Below are 18,970 nucleotides of genomic sequence, written 5' to 3' on the forward strand. Positions count from 1 at the left end.
TGAACTAGTCAGGTGAATTGCACTCATAGCCCTGCTTAAACATTGGTTCCCAGGCAGGCTTTATCCTTTCATTCTCACAAGTTTCTGGGGCTAGCACCCAGGAGATTGTCCCTCAACGAGCCTTTGCAACCCATGGCCATGGTGCATTGTCAGCCAGGACTCTTACTCTGGTCCCATGGAGAGGAGAAGTGCTCTTGTTCCTCTTTTGTCCAGCCATTTGCTTTCTCTTGCGTAATGACACCAATAGCCCTGGGGGTATTTGTTAATCAAGCTCAAGTCTAAATCCCTTGTCTGTGAGGCGCGTTTCCTATGGTACATCTTCCTGACCTGAGCACGTGTATCGAAGAAACTTTCCAGTCTACCTACTAACTCTTCGCTTTAAAAGCAAGGGTTATGTTAGGAAGTACATTAGGAATGACTGATTCACTCCCACCTCTTTGTGAGTTGTAATGGATATTGTAGCTACAATTGCTTCCATGCAAGAGTAGGAACCTGCTGGCATATCTAATTAAGTAAATCAACTAAGACTTTATTTCAAGCTTTAAAAAAGGTTAAAATGGTAAACCCATGTGGGCTACAATGTTCAGTTTTTTTAGTAAACAATATCCACATTCTTATAAATAATTGGGCTATGGAAGTCTTCAGCTACTGGTTCTAATGGAAATCTGTATTTATCCTTATAGAATAAAAAAGATTTGTTCCTTACATTTATCTGATAAGTTTAATCTTGTATGAAGTTATCCTAAACTGTCCAAGCTCCCTTCTTATTACTTCTTGTTCCTCGCTGTATTTAACTGAAAAGGAAGGCATTTTTTTTTACTCTATTGCTACTCCATTCTCTCATTTTGGCTGATCTGCTTTATATTTTAAAGTTTACCCCAATCTATTTCTATGAGATCCAAATTAATTCCAAAGTTTTTGGATGCTGCCTGGTTATGGCTTACATCCAGATTCAAAATAGAAGAGATACTGTTCATAGATACTGTTCCTTCTTGGAGCTTTACCTCCCCCTCTTTTTCTTTTCTAGTTGTAAATGAGAAGTAACTACGTGTCCTAATTTTTTTTTTGCCAATGTCTTTTTTTTTTCCTGATCTACTAGGTCATTATCATCCTCTTTTACATATTTCTAGAAATTCTAGCTCTGAAAAAAAAAACAGGTTATGATTTAAAGAAATATTATGATTGCGGCCAAAGGAGACGCCTCCTCGGGTAGAAGGTGCAGGCTCTGGGGAAGAGGAGCCCAAGACTGGAGTCATACTGGAAAGGGCTTCAGCAGGCTGAGGCAGGCAGAGACCTTTTGGAGGCAAAGTTGTTCCACAGTAACCTCACAACTTGTCTTAGGTTCTGGCTCTGCCTCTGATTTGCCTTAAGAAACTATTTTTGGGAAAAAAAAATAGCCAAAAATACACAATGAACTCATCCCAAAATAATAATTACTTTGATGGAGAGGGAAGTAAAACATCCTTTCTTTCTTTCTCCTCTCCTCTGAAGGAGAAGCTCTTCATATATAATACTTCAGTTTACTGTTTCATTTTAACCGGATGAAGGGCTAGCGTTTTGATGGTGATTTCCTGCATACATGAAGAGGCTGAGGTTCACACAGAGAAGTCCTGCCACTTCCCTGCTCCCTTTGAAGCGAAGCTGAAGAGCGTTACAGCGTGCCTGTACCGCCAAGAGCCTGAGTGTGTGTTTTGGCATCAGAATGCCAGACTGGTTGGTAATTTCCCCTTAAATCCTTTCATAGCTCAAATTCCTGTCAAAAGAGTCTGTATCTCCGTGGCCGCTGGTTTACCATATGGAGTCTGTCTCTGCTATCTGTGGCCACTTTGCCATTTGGATTACCCCTCAGAAGCAATGCTGTTTCATGTGCTTTTATTTGGTTGTGTGCAGCATATATTTAAAGTGAAATATTGGCGGAAACCCCTCTGGATGGCTGTCAGATCTTAGCATGCCACATAAATATCAGTGTGAAAACATTCCTCCCAGCCCACACAGAATGCATCTAACACTGTTTTTTCTGGACAAAACCAGCCCTAAGTACAGCGAGGCCTTCAGCAAAGGACCACTTCCAGTGGGCAGGGCCCTGTCTTAAATTGACCACTTTAAAGTGCTCTGAAAAGTTTCCAGTATAATTTTCGTTACCCTTTAGTTACAGACCACCTTTACTAGGTAGCTAAGCTCGTTTGCCAACCCATTGGGTAGCTGCCATGTAAGCAATTGCCCAGGTGGCCTGTCGCCAGCTTTCAACTATTTCAAGATGTGCGTTACCTGATGCTCCCAGGCACTGCAGGACCGTTGCGACGTTTGCTGTGCCGGTGACTTCCTGCTTACCAAGCAGATCTTTCCCTGTGGTACCTTCACAGCTTTATGGCTGCATGGAGTCGGTTTCCAGTGGGCCTCTGCTGGATTGCCAGTCAAGGGCAATTTGCACATTTTTTTTGCAAGATGTGCACTTTATGTGCACTAACACATGCGTACAGCCCTTCTGTGGTTACCAGCATGGCTAGGGCAGGATTTACATCAGCAAACCTCACCAGGGCCTATGGACTTCAATCATTACAGCAGATAAGCAAAATTTTCAACAGGCACGAGAACACCCAACCCTCATCAGCAGAGGGCCTAGGCACAACACCTGCCACCGCAGCAGCTCAAAGCTTAAAAAGAGTAAATGTCTCGGTGCCTCCAGAGCAAAAAATGTAAAAGCCATTTTGACTGCACTGTCTCAAAATAACACCACAAAGGTGTAAGGGAGAAAAAAGGCAACTAGCAAAGCCAGCGCTATAAAAATAATTAATTTCTGGTGCACACCTGCGTGAAGTGCTCAGATGAGCTAGAGACAGGCATGTCCTTGCTCATACGCAGGATCTGAAAGCTCAGCTGGCTTCAGCACGTGAGACAGTCTGAGAGACGATGCCAGCAGGGCTCCCACGCTGCGCTGCCGGGCTCACCCCCTGCTCTCCTCTTCTCCTGGCAGTTGCAAGGGCAAGCGACGCCTTTAGGTAAAGTTTTACTGAGACAGAGGAATAGGTGGAAGAAATAAAGTAAAGACACACCAGTGAACCAAATTACAGGTAGGCAAAAATACACGCTTATGAGCTTCCTGTGGCAAAATGCATTAAAGCTGCCAAAGATTACAGAAAGTAACACTTCTTAGCCCTCTTAGCCACCTTCTGAGGCACCCCTCTCTCTCCTATACCTCGATGCACATGCGTTCTCCAGAATTTCATCCAACTGGCCTGTCTTACTATAGTTGTTTAGCAACACTTGGAGTAGTGAGACTACAGTGGCAATGGCCACAATGGCCATTTTAAGAAACTCATCCTTAGGTTGCACGATTGCTACAAAATTTTCTTGAGCAGCTGCTAAGAAAATGTCTGTGTGCTTTCACTTAGACATACTTTTCCCAGAATAATCAAGGGAAATAAAAGAGATTGCTGCCCTGGTCCTCCAAGTATGGAAAATAATAATTTTGCCTTGGATTTTGTTAAATGATTTTTCCCACACATTTTCTCTTCGACTGTATCCTTGGGTCAAGCTTAGAATGCCGAGTGGTCAAAGTATGATTAATGTACTACTTGAAACTTCACAAAACACAGCATAAGGAGAATGAGATAACCGTGTAAGCAATGCGGAAAGACTTGAACATTTTCTAGTCTAATTATTGGATATATTTTGAGGTTTCCAAAACTTAATGTTTTTTTAAAAAAGCATCAATTTGGCTAGAGGACTGAACTTGGATCAAATCCATCTTACATCCCCACCTAAAAATGAGATTTGGGTGTACAAGTTCAGAGTCTTGGGAATAGAAGTCTCCCTCCTCACATGTAATTACGTATAGTTTCTGAAGAGGTGAAATGTCACATTATGAAGAGATGGAAAATACATTAAGAGAGAATGAGTTCATCTTCCTGATACAGAACAGTCCCTGCACAGTAATGGGATTATGACAGCACTGGACATTTGAGAAAGTCTATACTGCTGTCTCTGCTCTACTTGATTTGTATACAGATGGATTTCCATTCCCAGTAATGTCTTTCTCTGAGCTACTGCAAACTGTAAGATGGGAAATAAAAATGGAATTTTGGGAAGATGGGACCTGCCATAATTACTCGGTGACACTGCAGCTTGCTACGCAAACAAAAATACAGAGGAGGTGCTGAAGTGTCTCTGAGGTGGTAACACTTGTGGAGTTCTCTGAGACACAAAGAAGTATCTACAAGTAGAGGACAAAGTTGTGGCATAGTTCGCCTATCTGCTATTTCTACCTGCAGGTGGGCAGAGAGAGAGAAGGACTTGGTGGAGGTTTTGCTCTTCGCGTATCCTGACTGAGGATGGGATGAAAACCTGTTAGTCAATTTTTACAGAAGAGTGTAGCAGGCAACACAGTCTCCCTAAACCCTTTAGGCAGGATAAACAGTAAAACTGCCATCTAGCACAGGTTTTTCACTGCACCCTTCACTGATGTTGACCATCGTATTCCTTCTGACGGGCAGCGACCAGTCTTACAACCATCTAGCGTAAATGTATAAGCAAGGTTTCCTGAAACATCTTTATATACATATAGAATATGTAATAGTAATACTACAAATATGTAATATAGTGCATATAGGTAGACATATCCTGTACCAAGCAGTAGCAGGACAGGTCTCTTGTAATGCGATTCAAGCAGATTTTTATGTAGTGTAACAGATTATTAGACCTTGGGCTTCTCTATAGCTACAGGCAGCTCTGTAAAGCTTCCCTGCCGTTATTTGAACAAACTAGGAAGAAGAGCTATTCCTAGGCATATATAAATTGTTTCTGTAAATAAGAATCAATTTCATTTACAATTTGTAAAACAAAATAAAGCAAAAACTCCAAATTAAAAAAAAGGAGAATCCAATATTCATAAAATGCTAGAAATCAACAGATTAGACACGCACATGGGGTAAGATTTAGACAGGGTGAGTTTGCTTTCATTTTTGAAAAGAAAGCACCGTTTTCAGGACAAGAAAAACTCCAGCTTAGTGTTGTGGAATGAGAAAGGATAAGCAAGAAATAAGCATGAAAACTGAATTATAAGGCATAATAATGTGGTTCTATTACAAATGTAAATCTTGGTAATAACACATCCTAAGAGCCACACTTCAACTGGAGCGTGTATACAGCACTGTCTCACCAGCCCAGTCCCCTAATTGCTGCTTTTATCTTTCTGCACACATCACACACTGATTTAGCCGTTCTGGTAGGTTTTTTCTACTCTTAGATTGGTTTGTATGGCTCATAATGAATCTCACTCTGACTATCTAATCTGCTAATTCTGCAGGACGTTGCTTTTGGACAGATGCCATGGATTTCATGGGGGCTTTGAGGAGGCTTAGGAGATCACTGGTATATGCCATCTTTCTCGACTGTGGCAAATAGGAACTTTGTCTAAGGTTCTGGAGAGGCACCAAACTTCTGCACTTTCCTGTTTTATTTAATGACTGACAAGAACACTTTGACAGAACTCTACCCCACCGCAACTAAAGTGCAATGTTTACATATAGACAGCATATTTATGCCTTAATGTAGGGATCAGCTCAATCTCTTTTTGCTAGTCTGTCTCCAGCGGGGCACAAATGGCAAATGGTAGCCCAGAAATATACCATATAGAACAAGTATTTTGGACCTATGATAACAGTTTGTATTTATTACTTTTACTGAAATCACAGAATCAAATGTTTTAAGATTACAACTGGTAAATTATACATATGTAATAGTTTACAAAACAAAATATTGGCCTTCAATGTGTCATAGTACAGTGTAGACCTTGTACAATTCAGTTCAAATGAATCTATATTTTGCATAACATATTATTTATGATGTAAACTGGCGGACATAGTAGTGCTCTAAAAATGTTAACTCTCTTCGATTAGACACATACTAGGATGAAAAAAAGTTTTGTGATACATCTTGGTTTTTCAAAGGGTACTCTTATTTCAGCCAAGTTATCTGCAACCCACAAAGTGACACTTCCCAGAATATGCGGACATCAATCGAGTGTATAAAGAGGCACATGACATAAACTCGGCAAAACCAAGCGTTGTGCTTTCCCGTTAGTCTTCCCTACAATACCTCTCTTGTTTTATCTTATCTGATGTTAGGCAGACGACCTGGCAATAGAAATTAAATGGATTTATTGCTATACAGGAGTATTAAGCCATCTCCAACTTACTTGAATTCAGTATATTATTTCGTGTATCTGATGGGATTTTAACAATGCATATATGCTTGACTGTCAATTAGTATGTTTCATACCATAAACTACCTGAAAATTTCACAGTTCATATGACAAATTGTGTAAACCTGTTCCTATAAATTAAAAGACAAATTGTGCTGTCACTTAAAGTGGTATATGTCTGAAGCAGCTCCTGCAAAGCCAAATGTAATGTAATGAAGTTACTCTGAATTTACATAGGTATAACTAAAACCAGTGTAACTATATTGCCCTGTGAATGGGAGTAATGGAGACTCAAATACTCATTTGTTTATATATGTACATGTATGTGCTTATATATACACAAGTATACACATGTACACACACAAAAAAAATATGCATTTGCATTTAGCCACAGTTAAGTTCTACATAGGCCCGCGTCTGTGTTTCAACATGGCCTGTGCAAGGCTGATGGACGTGGAAATGATTTTAGCATCCTTACAGTGACTGTGAGCCTCTACAGGCAACTTTCAGGGCAAATGACATTGTGAATTTTGTTTTAGAGCTGTAACTTTGCATTTCTCAAGGCAGCAGGACAGTATCAAGACGTCTGGTACAGCGTGTCTGGAGATAAGTTCTTACACCACTCACCTGGAAGACTAAGAGTATGTTTGGGGCATTTTAAATTTTGTATGCTATCACTGAAAATTTGCACTTCTAATAAAATCTTGTAAACCCCAAAGCTACATTTTGTGGTGCCAACTGAGGACTTGACAATTTCTCTCATGTTAACAGTCATTACCGGTACACGTGATAAACCAGAAAACGTTACTCAAAACAAGAATGTTGAACTAGCTTTACTATACAAGCTAGCACCAGTGTACTAAAAAACTCTCTTGAAAATGTTACCAATGACAAGTACGAATGCAATGATGCATTCTGGCAACTCTCTAAAAACTAACCACTTAACAAAAAAAAAGGAATGAACCCTTCCAAACCAGCAACTTTTTTTTTCCTGAAAATTGCAGCCCATGCTCAGAGAATGTAACTTGGGCTCTTGCTATAGGCTCCATCTTCCTCAGTCACAAAGAACAGCTCAGCATGCATTACCAGCAGGAGAAACACACTCCTAAACATATTGCTGAAAAACCACAATTATGAATGTTCCATCCTTACAAATCCTGTTTAAAGCCTGCCCTAAAGATCATCAAAGTAAGTCAAGTAATTCCCTGGCATTTTGGAGTGGACTTTAAGTGAGGAATCATCACCCACTGGCCATCAAAAATTCATGTAAAGCCTTGTGCTGGCTCTGGGTCTTTGATAGTGCTTGGACCGCAGCAGACACTGGGCAGAGAAGCTGAGCTGGAATGCAACTTGTGTGAACGTTGGCACTGATAAGCAAGATAACTGTCACCAGTTTGAAATAGATTATTTGCTGTTTCTAGTACTGCCCTTACTGTGAAGTGGCTACAGAAGTCATTTGTAGGGTTAAAAAAAATGACTGAAGAAAAGTTGTAGGTTTGTCTATATTGCATTTTTTTCCTTACACTGGACCCAATACAAGTTCCCTTGAGTACGCCGGTAGTTGGACTGGACAAGTGGAAGAAAACAGATATTGTTATTTTCAAGGAAATACTGGGAACACACGCTTTGCTGGCTTTTTTTTTGCGTTTACCTTTGCATGATGTGGTGTAAAGAGCTGGAATACAATGAAGTAAAACATGGCAAAGCTTTGACTATTTTAGCCATATATACATATTTATAAATGTATATAAACGGTGGAAAGACTGAAAAACTAGCTTTTTTAATGGTTCAGTCTTCATAAACCAAATCAAACATTGTTTCAGCTATATTTTTAAGAGGCACATAGGAGTTTCTCTGTAGTGTTTCAACTCAAACATAAGAAGCTGCATGAGAGAAGACTCACTTGCCACCCTGACAACTCAGAGAAACTTCATTCACATGTAGCGGACTCTCATTTACCACAAGCCTGAACTTGCTCCCATTGAAGCAAAGGGTAGAGTCCTACCAGCTCTTACCAGCTGGTAAATCACTGAAGCATGCAGCATGAACTGCATCCATCTGTGCAATGCGAATCTGTTGTCTGACTTCTTTAGGAGCTAGTATGGGGTTGGGTTTTGTTTTTTGGTCCACAGACCTTTCTGACTTGCTAGTTGAGAGATTTTCAAAGTGAAGTGTAACAAGGAGCTTTGAGCATGAGGTGTCACAAAATTAAAAAATCTACAACTTCTCTAAGAAAAAGATGGTAGCAGAAAAAGAATATACATCTATACAGTGTGCACACATGTATACACATACACTCCTGTTCCATGCAGAAAGCTTTCTAAATTAAAACATATTAAAAAAAAAACAGTGCCATACATCATGTAAACTCACAAGGCGTACTTTCAACATAAATCTGAAGCATAAATTAAAAGAGAGTGAGAAAGAGAGAGACAGAGACGATAGCAAAACATTTTAAATATAGAATTCGCACAATTGATATTTTTGTTAAATAAGAATAAATAAATTCATTACATCCGTTCACATACCAGTTGTAAAAACAATAAATTATTTTATTTTTTTCAGTGCTGTGTTGCTTTTTTTTTTTTTTTACAATTGTGATTAATCCACAAGATTATTCCCTCTCCCCCTTGTGATAAAACTGTTTCCACAGGAGGGCAGCTAAATTTAATTTCTTGTATACAGTCAAACCAAAGATGATAGGCTTTTCCCTAATGAGAATGTCTTATTTGAAAAGCAGATGCTCTAAAAACCACTGATGCTGAGGGGTGCAACTCCACCAAAGGGCACTGGAGATGTGTCCCAAAATTTAATAATTTTAAACTCAGCAGCGAGTTTAAAACTGAGGACTGCTTCTGTCTATGCAAAGAGCAACACTCCCGAGTTTATATCCCCTAGATGCGCTATGAATCCTGCTTGGCAACACTCAGTAGCAATGTAAACAATGACGTAACAGTGTGAGTGACAAAGACACATACCTTGCACCAATTTTTCAGTTACTTGAGATAGCTATGACTGCCAAAAGCAAGGTTTGGTATTGGAATCTGATTACAAAGAACAGCTAAAAAGCAAGTGTTAACTAGAGCAGGCTGACCTAGTTTATCTTACACTTTCAGGGTTGCTTCCTTGGTCTGTCCCCTTTGCCCTCTCACCACATAAAGACAACTGCTTTTTCTCATGCTAATCTGCGTCATTACTGCACTGGTGAAAAGGGAAAAAAAGCACTATAGTGGTTTGTTCTCATATTTAATTATTTTTTTATAAATAAACTCTTTCTACGAAAAAAGATACTCTTGATCTAAGTAAGCTTCAAAATTATACCCGCGTATGGTATTACTCTTCTGGAGTCTGAACAACATCCAAAAGCTTTACTCATCCTGTTGAATATATAATAAATTATTACTATGATGCAAACACAAATACTTGCACATTCTGTCTCTATTATGATAGAACACAGGAAAAACAAATGCCACTTAATGCAGCAGCTGTATGCAGAGACAAATGTTAAGTCTATGCTGAGACATAGTAATCCTTATTTTTCCTCTCATGATGGTTTCTATTTGTTATGAACTTTTTTTGAGAGGTTCTAGAACATGTGTAATACATATATAAGTATAAAAATTAGATTACTTGAACGGAAAACAAGACACTTCAAAGTGATCTTATGTTAACACATAGAGAAGGCATAAATCTTAACTTTCCAGAACTCTGCAAATACTCAGAGCCTTGATCTCAGTTCTTACTGTGGGATCACAGATTAAGGAGGGAATTTTCGTCAAGATCCACAGTTTTGCATAGGACTACTCCTAACAAGAAGGCCGCACCATTCTTGAAAGCTGAAGCTGACTAGTAACACTTGTTGGTAATTCACTTTGACAGAGGAGGAGGCCCTGCCCCTATATTACTGTTTATTTAGAACCCGGTACAAAACCAGATACATCTCCAGGTTTCATACTTGTAGATGTAGCAACTCTGAGCTGTTTTGAAATCATCACATGCTTTCTAAGAGTTCACAGAAACATACCACAGTTGCAAAAACATGTTTGTGTCAGTCTGGAGTGTGACCTGCCCTTCTTGCTACACATACCAACAAGTTTTCTCTACTGATTTCATGACTGGGATTTTCAGAAGAGCCTGGGGTATTTCAGTGCTCAAGTACCACTGACTTAGAGCTGTGAGGCTCTGTCTGAAAATCCTCCTGCAGTCTCCTACTCTCCTGTGTGGATGAAAGTAGGAATAAAAGAAAAATGGGATTCTATTTTCATCAGCATATTATAACCATTTATTTTGGTACCTGTTATCCTAAGGCTTAATTCAAAGCCTGCTGTTATAAAAGGAAGGAATTTTAACAGGGTTGCTATCAGGCCTCCACCTGTTACCAGCATAAAGTGAAATGCCCATCCTTGGTCACAGAACTTGGAGCAGACAATAATAGGATTCAGAAGTTGCTGCCAATGAAAACTATTACCAGCTACTGCCTGTACTGTGGAAACAGTCTTATGGATATTGGGCAAGTCCTCCACATCCTGATGTGGTTTGACTGCCTAGTGACCCCTCTTCCTCCCAAACGTGGTAGATACACAAAACATGAATGCCTTCTATAGCTTTAAAAAAACCCAAAACCACACACAAAACAATCAAAAAAGACAAATAGTTACAAACTTTTGCTGGTAAGATGAATACCAGAGTTAGACATGATGGACAAAACAGTGATAAAATATTAACTGCTTGCTGTGTTTTTTTGACCTTTATAGCCTCTTCAAAAGATGTAGGTACATTACACGTTGTTAGATTCAAGGTGGAAGCCACAGAGAAAATAACAGAGAAAGCAGTTGAACACAGCCTCAGAATATCTGAGTTAGAAGACACTTGATTATCTCACCTGTAATTTTTGGTTCTCTAACTAGTTTCTACAAAATACAGTATGCCTTTGTTTTACGGAAAGAAGAAGCTAGCAGCTATTGTTCATCGACAACAAGGACCCCAAGTTGTGACACAGCTGGAACTAGTGGAAGGTTTACAAGCAAAATGTACACAAATTCCTTCTAGCAGCCAAATCCTCCTCCTGTGTGCCTCTGACATACACATGGTGAGGAGTCGCTGACGGTGCTGGTATTTGAGCAATGCACACGTGGGGATCCCTGATCTGCAAGCTGCTGCAATGCTCCTTCTGAGAATTTCTTGGTGGAAACACAGTATTTGTCATAGAATAATGATCTGCTGTCAGGAAATTCCTAGCATGAAAATGTATTTCCTTTTGTCGAAACCAAAAGGTATTACTTTTTAAAACCAGCAGCAAGCTCTTCATTTTCCAGTAAAACATCTGCGGCCCTTTCTGAAGAACGGACCGAGTCCACAAGGGCTGCAGATATACTTTGGTCAATCACTTTGCTTACGTAGTTTGCCTTTTGATTTTTTAATAGAACCAAGTGATATAAAGTGACATACCAAATGAAAGTTATTTACAAAACAGTATAAAATAAGCTACTGTGGTATTGTGGGTACATGTGACGTTTTCTAAGGACATACTGTATTAGAGGTAGGTGAAAAAGGGAAGATGATTCTGTAACCTTCAAATATCCCATGATCCTCCATTCACTAGTTTTTCTTCTTTTGCATTATTTTATTTTATATTTTTTGCAGACACAGAGGGCTTTTAACAACTTTTATGCTTAGTTTTTGGACATATTAAGATCACCCTACTGTTATTTAAAGCAGTGCACATCTTCATTTGGTCCAAATAGGCAGATTCTGCCCATAATTTGAGGCTGTATGTAAGTACATTGAAGCCTTTGCTTCTCTCTGTCTGGGCAGACCTAATACCAGTATGTCAACAATGGCTTAATCAAACCTCTTTTAAAGAAGATCACAACCACAGGTTAACACTTTTTCAACAAGCACTGTTTAAATGCTGACGGTCTCTGGGAGAGAAGACATCCCTTAGCTAATTTTCCATGCCCATCTTTGCACTGGACAGTCCTGGTGTGCCATCCTGTGTCGCATGTTCGAGAACAAGAAAGCCACGGCCCCGTAACCCAGCGGGGTTGCATGAGCTGTGGAGTCACTTTGCTGCTGCTGCTGCCACTGCTGATGACAGAGTTAGTCATTTGTCCTTGCTTCTTTGGCACAAAGAAACTGTAGCGGACATCCACTGGTTGAGTTGGATCAGTTGCAAGTATCTGCACAATAAGAACCTCTTTCGTGGCAGAGTGTCCCATTGCGTGCAAGAAATCGTCTTTGTGACTCCAGCCGCTGTAGTTCATGACAGTCCCGTTGATGTCAATGATTGTTTCTGAAGTGGAGATCATATATTTTCCATTGACAAGGTACTCACCGTTTTTCTTTTTCAGGGCCAGGTAGGCAGTGAACCTGCTCTGGTCCTTACTCTTGAACTGCCGAACTTTGATATGGGTTGCCCCTTCTGGGATTTTCACTATATCTGTGTAGCCCTTGCTGAATAAGAGATGTTAAAAAAAAAAAGAGTATTCAGTAGCTAGCATGAAATAAACCTCAAGCTCTACTGCAAAGCTTAATGAAGTCACTGGTAAGACACATCTTGCTTCATTTTAGTTCGGGCCCTGAATCCATCTGGCTTGAGGCTCATCTAAGATTAATTTAACCAGGTTCCACTGTTTGTCTATTGCATTGTTCTTTATGTTCTTGAAGAAATTTCTGCTGCACTTATTTCAAATTGCTTAATCTTTAGCTTTTGTAATGATTTAATGTGAGTCAGATACAAGAGGAATGAAAAATAACAGATAGCTTATCTATTTCAGCAAAGGGTGGGAGATATGAAATACGATGCACGCATGGCCTGCCAAGGAAAGATAATGAGATATCCATTGGTTACAGCTGTTTCTTGCTGTCTTTGCTATAATGATGATTAAGGAAACCATGAGCGGAATAACAGCTGGATAGAGGTACCTTGGGAACATTTAAAAATAATCTTGACCACTGAGAAAAAATTTGTTTACTTTGAAATTCGTAAAGCCAAAGATTAATTGTCAAGTGTCTAATAGGAGGTGCTCCCGAATGTTTAATTTGTACCATCACAGAGTCCTCTCAGTTGCTACTTACGAAGTAACATAACTCAGATTTAGAAAAAGATACCCAATTCTTCTACTGAAAGTGTCAAGCATTCAAAACCTCTAAGTGTGCTGGAATGTATCATTAGCTCAGTACGCTATTTATTTTAACCTTACTGATATACAGAAAAAATCTAAAGACTATAGATAGCTATAAGCTACCAGCTGGATTTTGGAGACAAGCATTTTCATTTCTAAACCTGTGACAAAACCATCCTACAAGTATCTCGTATCTGAAAAGTTTAGTGCTGAAACTTCTAGAAAAAAAGGAATGAGAAAAATATATTAAAAATACATGAAAGTGAAGGGATCTCCCTTGGGGTTATTGTTTAAAGAACTGACTGCTAATTTTGAGAATTTTTGTCTGCAGAAGCAGAGACTGCACAGACTACACATTAAACACTTGTGCTATTCCCTTGCTATTTCCAGCAGCTATGGGACAATCATTAAAACTCTATTGATTTAGCACCTCCATAAACCTGAAGGAATATGGTGCAGAAAACAGGCTGGGGGGACTCTGCTCTGCACAAATATTTTTACATAACTTGCGAAAATAACTCTGTTAAAACATGCTATTAATGTTACAAAATAATTTGTTCAAAACCTAAAAGGAATGCTAGAGAATTCAAGTCATCTGCACAAAGAACTTCAACACTCTACGTGCAAAAAGAAGCACTCGCAGCCTTCATTCTCCTGTTTCCCAACTTTTGACTATTTGGTGTTAATAGCCTTTTAAAAAAGTTCTTAGGAAACAAATTTCCCAGAAGATTATGGTTTGACTGCTTTAAAAAAAAAAGTACAAACAAATGTTGTTATGGCAATTGTCTGCAATGGGAAATACCAGTTTCCCCTTGTACATTTAATAGTTTCCTAGTACATTTAACATACAGGTTTGTTTCATAATGAACAGCAATATAGGATCTGCTATTTTTCAGTGGAGAAAAGATCATTTTACCACAGCCACTGCCCTTTTATATGTAAAAAATAGTTTACAGACAAGTTAAGAGTTCACTATGTTAATGAGGGGTTTATTTTAAAGTAAATTAGTCACGTAAGTGAATTGTCTTAAACAATATTTCTAGAACAAAATAAATCCTCATCACCCCAAAATTCAATCAAAATCAAGTTAGAACATACTTGTGACTTACAGATTGACTATTTCTAAATGGGACAATGTTTTGAATGCATTGACATTGAATAAATATTCTACTCTCTGACCAGTCTCATTTCAGTTAAAGGCACGATTTGAGGAGTAAGATGGTAGCTCCACCATGGTAGCTCCAGGAATAATTATAATAGAAACTCATCATTTCCAAGTATATCTATGCTACAAATCTGGCTTCACTGAAATTCATGGAGTCCTTTTAACTTTTTAACTGGAGCCTGGATTTCAGCACAAGGGTCATTACTGAATCACATGAAGTATATCTCACACTGTCTTCTTCATTTAGATATCCCAGACATTTCAACATTTACAGATTGGAAAAGATTTGGTTTATATAATTACTAGGATGGAAAGACATTCTTTTTGGCAGAGGTGTTTTGGCATCCTTAGGTGACTAATCATTGGTTTACCAGGAAGAAGATTACTTATGTTTATTTTTAGAATAAATTCACTCTCTAAGCCATTTTTGACTGCTATAGAAATAAAAGGTCATTTCAGGAATCAAATTTCAACTTCTGGTAGCTTTCAATATGCTATGTAAGAATTTGGAAGATATAAACCAAAATCAAGTTTATGTACATTTGAAAAGACAGTACACTAATGCAGTCACAGATACTAAGTAGAACTGAAAGCTTCTAAGAGTAGATCACTACAGCAGTCCTGCGAGAGCTTGGAATCTACATAAATAGTAATTAAAAATCCTCATTTTTCTATGAATCTTAAGAATTGAAGTGGGAGGGAAACAAGAGGTCAGACAAAAGGCAAATTTATTTGATTGGTATCTCAGTAAAAAGCTTACTGCTGCCCTCAGTGCGGTCAGGGAAAACCATGGGGGCAGTTCCTTTTATTTTACTTGTATTGAGTTTTATTATAGTTAAAAGCTGAACTCTGACAGAAAAATGTCATATGGATAACTGCTATAAATATTTTGACTTTAAAAAGTCCATCTGGAGATCAATATAGCACCAATGGACATGAAGGGATATAGCAAATGCCCCGTTTAAGTCAATGTTTACTTCTGACATCTCAGCTAAACATCTAAGCTTCACATATACTCAGCAGTGTGAAAAAGTATTTTTAGGGTACAATCCCTCTCAGCTACTAAGGAAGACTTCTACTGCTGTGCTCTAATGCTGTCTGCTTTTCTCCACTAACTACACAATGAATCTGTTTCACTAAATCAGGTGGGATGTCCTCATTGTAATTTAAAGTTAGATGAGAGGAAATGGGTTCTCAGCGTGTACTTGCTAACGCAGCATCATCTGGGAAATGCAGAGTTTCGGATACACCCAGATTATTCTGACCCCAGCAACTTTCTGATTCACTCCTCTCTTCCCTTTCCTCTCTCCTCCAGAAACCACAAGCCATCTGACCAGTAAAATTAGCAAGCAGCACAAGATGCGATGCCTTATTCTAGGCAAACTTCCTGTTACTGGGTGCTCATGTGTATCACTGGCACTTTGTGTCAGAAATGGACTGGATATGGTGTTTTGCCAGTTGACTATTTGCCAGTTTCAGGGTATTGTTAAGAGGCCAGCTGTAAACATCTGGAAAGTGCAATAAAGCACAGGCAATGTACTTGTTTTGCCGAATTTTCATACGAAAGTAAATTGCATTTAGAGACAGAAAGAAAGCAAGCACACAGCAGAATTACTATTTGCACAGGATACATTTACTAATAGTCAGGATCAATACCTCTTTTTGGTGAAGGTTCCCATGACTTTTGTGCAGCTGGAATTGTCTCCTCCACACACCCCGCATTTGTCATACTGGAGCTTTGAACCGATGATGCCATCACAACCAGTTCGGACGCATTTTCCCCGGACGCAGACTGAATTACTGTATGGTCGACACTCAGTACCATCAGTTACCTAGGCAATCAAATTATCGCTAGTTAAAACTACCATGGAAAAGATTTGCTTTTCTGAATCTGACTGGCAAAACCCAGTTACATATTAATGTGACCCATACAGAACAGAGCGCCTACCCTGACAGCCCAGACTGAGTTTCTCTAATAGCCCCAGCACAAAAGCTGATGAAAATCAGCAAAGGGTTGAAAGCAATGACAGATAACTCCACCGTAAGACACTGAAATGACCCTGGCTTTAATGATCATCTCACAGCTTATTAATAACAGTACTTGTAGATAGCCTTGCATTTGAGCCATCTACATCTAAATGTTACCCTCATAACATTTAGAGGCAGAGAATTGCAAGTATAAGCGCAGGAGACATTTCAGTTTGAATTGCAACTGACATAACAAACTGAGCACAAGTCACATCTATACTAACTGGCTAATTATTCTAAATTAATTGGCTCCATAAGAGTTTCTCTGGAGTTCCTTAACATAATTCAGGGTAAAACTTTTACTCATAGTACTCTTTCCCCTGCAAAAAACCCCAGAATGACAGATGACTCTCCAGGCTGAAACCACTTTATCCACTACTGAGAACAAATCAGTGCAGAGCGCACTACGAGGCCCATTAATCCACATACAGAGATGTGGAAAAACTTACCTCATTTTAGAGGCCAGTTCTGGTCCTAATATATAACCAGTGGATCAAACCATTTAATCTAATCTCACAGTTAAATCTTTGAATCATATGATTAACTTCTTTTCCCTTGTTGTAGGGAAAGATTTCTAAGATACAGGACTCTTCTAAACTGGAGCATGAAATCATGATTAAAGATGCCATTACCTTCTGAGAAAATACCACATAATAGCCGGTTCCTTTGGCTCGGCAGGTGAGCTTGCAAACGTCTCCAGGAAGTACTCCAGCGTACTTAGGGACCCATTCAACAAACGTCTTGACACCCTTTGCATCAGACTGATAGCCGTTCCTTGCTTCACACTGCTCTTGTCGAAAAGATTTGGCTGTAGAATTATTCGTATCATTAGTGACTATTTCAGACCAGGCTGCAAATATCATTATGCCCATCTATTACTTCCATTTCTTCTTTACATAATTTTTAAGTTATGTCACTTCGTCTCTTTACTTAGAACTGGTCTTCAAATCCTTCAGCTGTTTTAGCTTGAAAATATTCCCATGACATCATAAGCATTAAAGGAATAAAGTTTCCATTACGGTTCATTTTTCAGGACTGAAATTTCTTTTTTTTTCAGTACTTTTTTTCAGTACCTTTCTGTATGGTGTAAGGGTGGGGATGGGGGAAGAATTACGGTATTGTATTAATGACCATCGGCTTGCCTTGGTAAATGCATTTTGCAGAAACTACAATGGAACCTGGAGCATGAAGGCACTTTGTCACAAAGGCACTCACCATTTGCTGGACAGGGTGCGACATTGCAGGAGCGGTAGATGGCCCTCTTGCCAGTGCAGTACCGGCCGTTGTTTCTAGGAGCTGGGTTATTGCAGTGACGATAAGCAAACTGAACTCCTCCACCACAAGTGCGGGAGCACTGTCCCCAGGGTCCCCAGGACCCCCAGTTACCATGGCTTGAAGCCTGAAATACATGGAAAGTGGGACATAAGGACATCATCCACATGTGAATAAATGTGCTACATCTCAAAGACACTGATAATGTTTTCCTCAACTGAAGGCATTTTGTTGGTCATTTTAATCAGGGATAAAAGGCCTTAGGAGCCTTCTTTCTCCCAGCAGAGTTAATTTCTGCCTTTTATCTGCACATTGATGACATCTCATTTGGCACTGTGTATGTAAAGGCAATACTAGCCCTTGCTCTGTGCAGTCCACTTCAGCTTGTTTCATGGAAGACATGCATGCACCAGAAATAGTGTCCATAGTCTCATGTGCTGCTCTCTTTTTTTTTTTTTTTGCTATTCCCACCGACAGGCTCCCTTATACTAGCTCCAGGGTATTTGGCTGCCAGGATATGTTCATGAGGCTAATCTATGATTAACAGTTAATTATCTATGATGCAGCTATTGTGACACGTAGGTATTGCTCTGAATTACTGGCAAGAGATGGAGTTACCAGATACAGTTTCCAACTCTGCTAATTTGGCTCCCTAAGAAGAGTATTGCAACAGCATGAAGAAGTAGTATAGAATTCATAGAAAAGGGTGCTACAAGGGCTGTAGCTTTATTTGAACGACTCTGATAGTGCGTATGTATCTTCACAAAGCTCTACAAGTCTGTACCTCTCCTGTGGATATAACAGAAAGGGCAGGGCTACTGTCCACCCAATAAATTTAGAAGCAGATGATCTATCTGGATGACAGTTCTCAAGAGCGTGGGGACTCTTCAGATGTATAAAGTTGACAGAGGAGAGACTCTGTCACTGGAGGTAAGAGCTTTTCTGCTCCAGAAATTATATTTTGGATGAACTTCATTGATCTTTCTCTTCACTAGAGTTAGGGTTCTGGGACCTTTTGGATAATGGCTGTAAATTCAATTTACAGATTTAATTTATCTCACAGTCCATTGACAAGAAGTCAGGAAGTTATGAATAGGTCCTTGACAATCTTCCTGTATGTCCCAAAACCTGACTTACTGAATGGGCAAATCCTCCACTCTGAAGGGATGTTCTAGTTTT

General features: G+C 39.3%; 1 protein-coding gene across 1 annotated transcript in view; it reads right to left on the reverse strand.

Moving 5' to 3' along the window:
• Positions 1-8,727: 8,727 nt before the first annotated feature.
• The window catches only part of ADAMTS5 (ADAM metallopeptidase with thrombospondin type 1 motif 5), a 43,761-nt gene continuing 33,518 nt past the window's right edge, over positions 8,728-18,970 (reverse strand). The window contains exons 5-8 of the mRNA XM_010119947.2: positions 17,735-17,918; positions 17,152-17,327; positions 16,148-16,323; positions 8,728-12,655 (exon numbers count right to left, since the gene is read on the reverse strand). Of these exons, the coding sequence (XP_010118249.2) occupies positions 12,082-12,655; positions 16,148-16,323; positions 17,152-17,327; positions 17,735-17,918 (1,110 nt within the window). The 3' untranslated portion in view covers positions 8,728-12,081. The remainder of the gene's footprint in view (positions 12,656-16,147; positions 16,324-17,151; positions 17,328-17,734; positions 17,919-18,970) is intronic.

Source organism: Chlamydotis macqueenii, chromosome 1, assembly GCF_036417535.1.
Source record: "Chlamydotis macqueenii isolate bChlMac1 chromosome 1, bChlMac1.mat, whole genome shotgun sequence".
NCBI lineage: Eukaryota > Metazoa > Chordata > Aves > Otidiformes > Otididae > Chlamydotis > Chlamydotis macqueenii.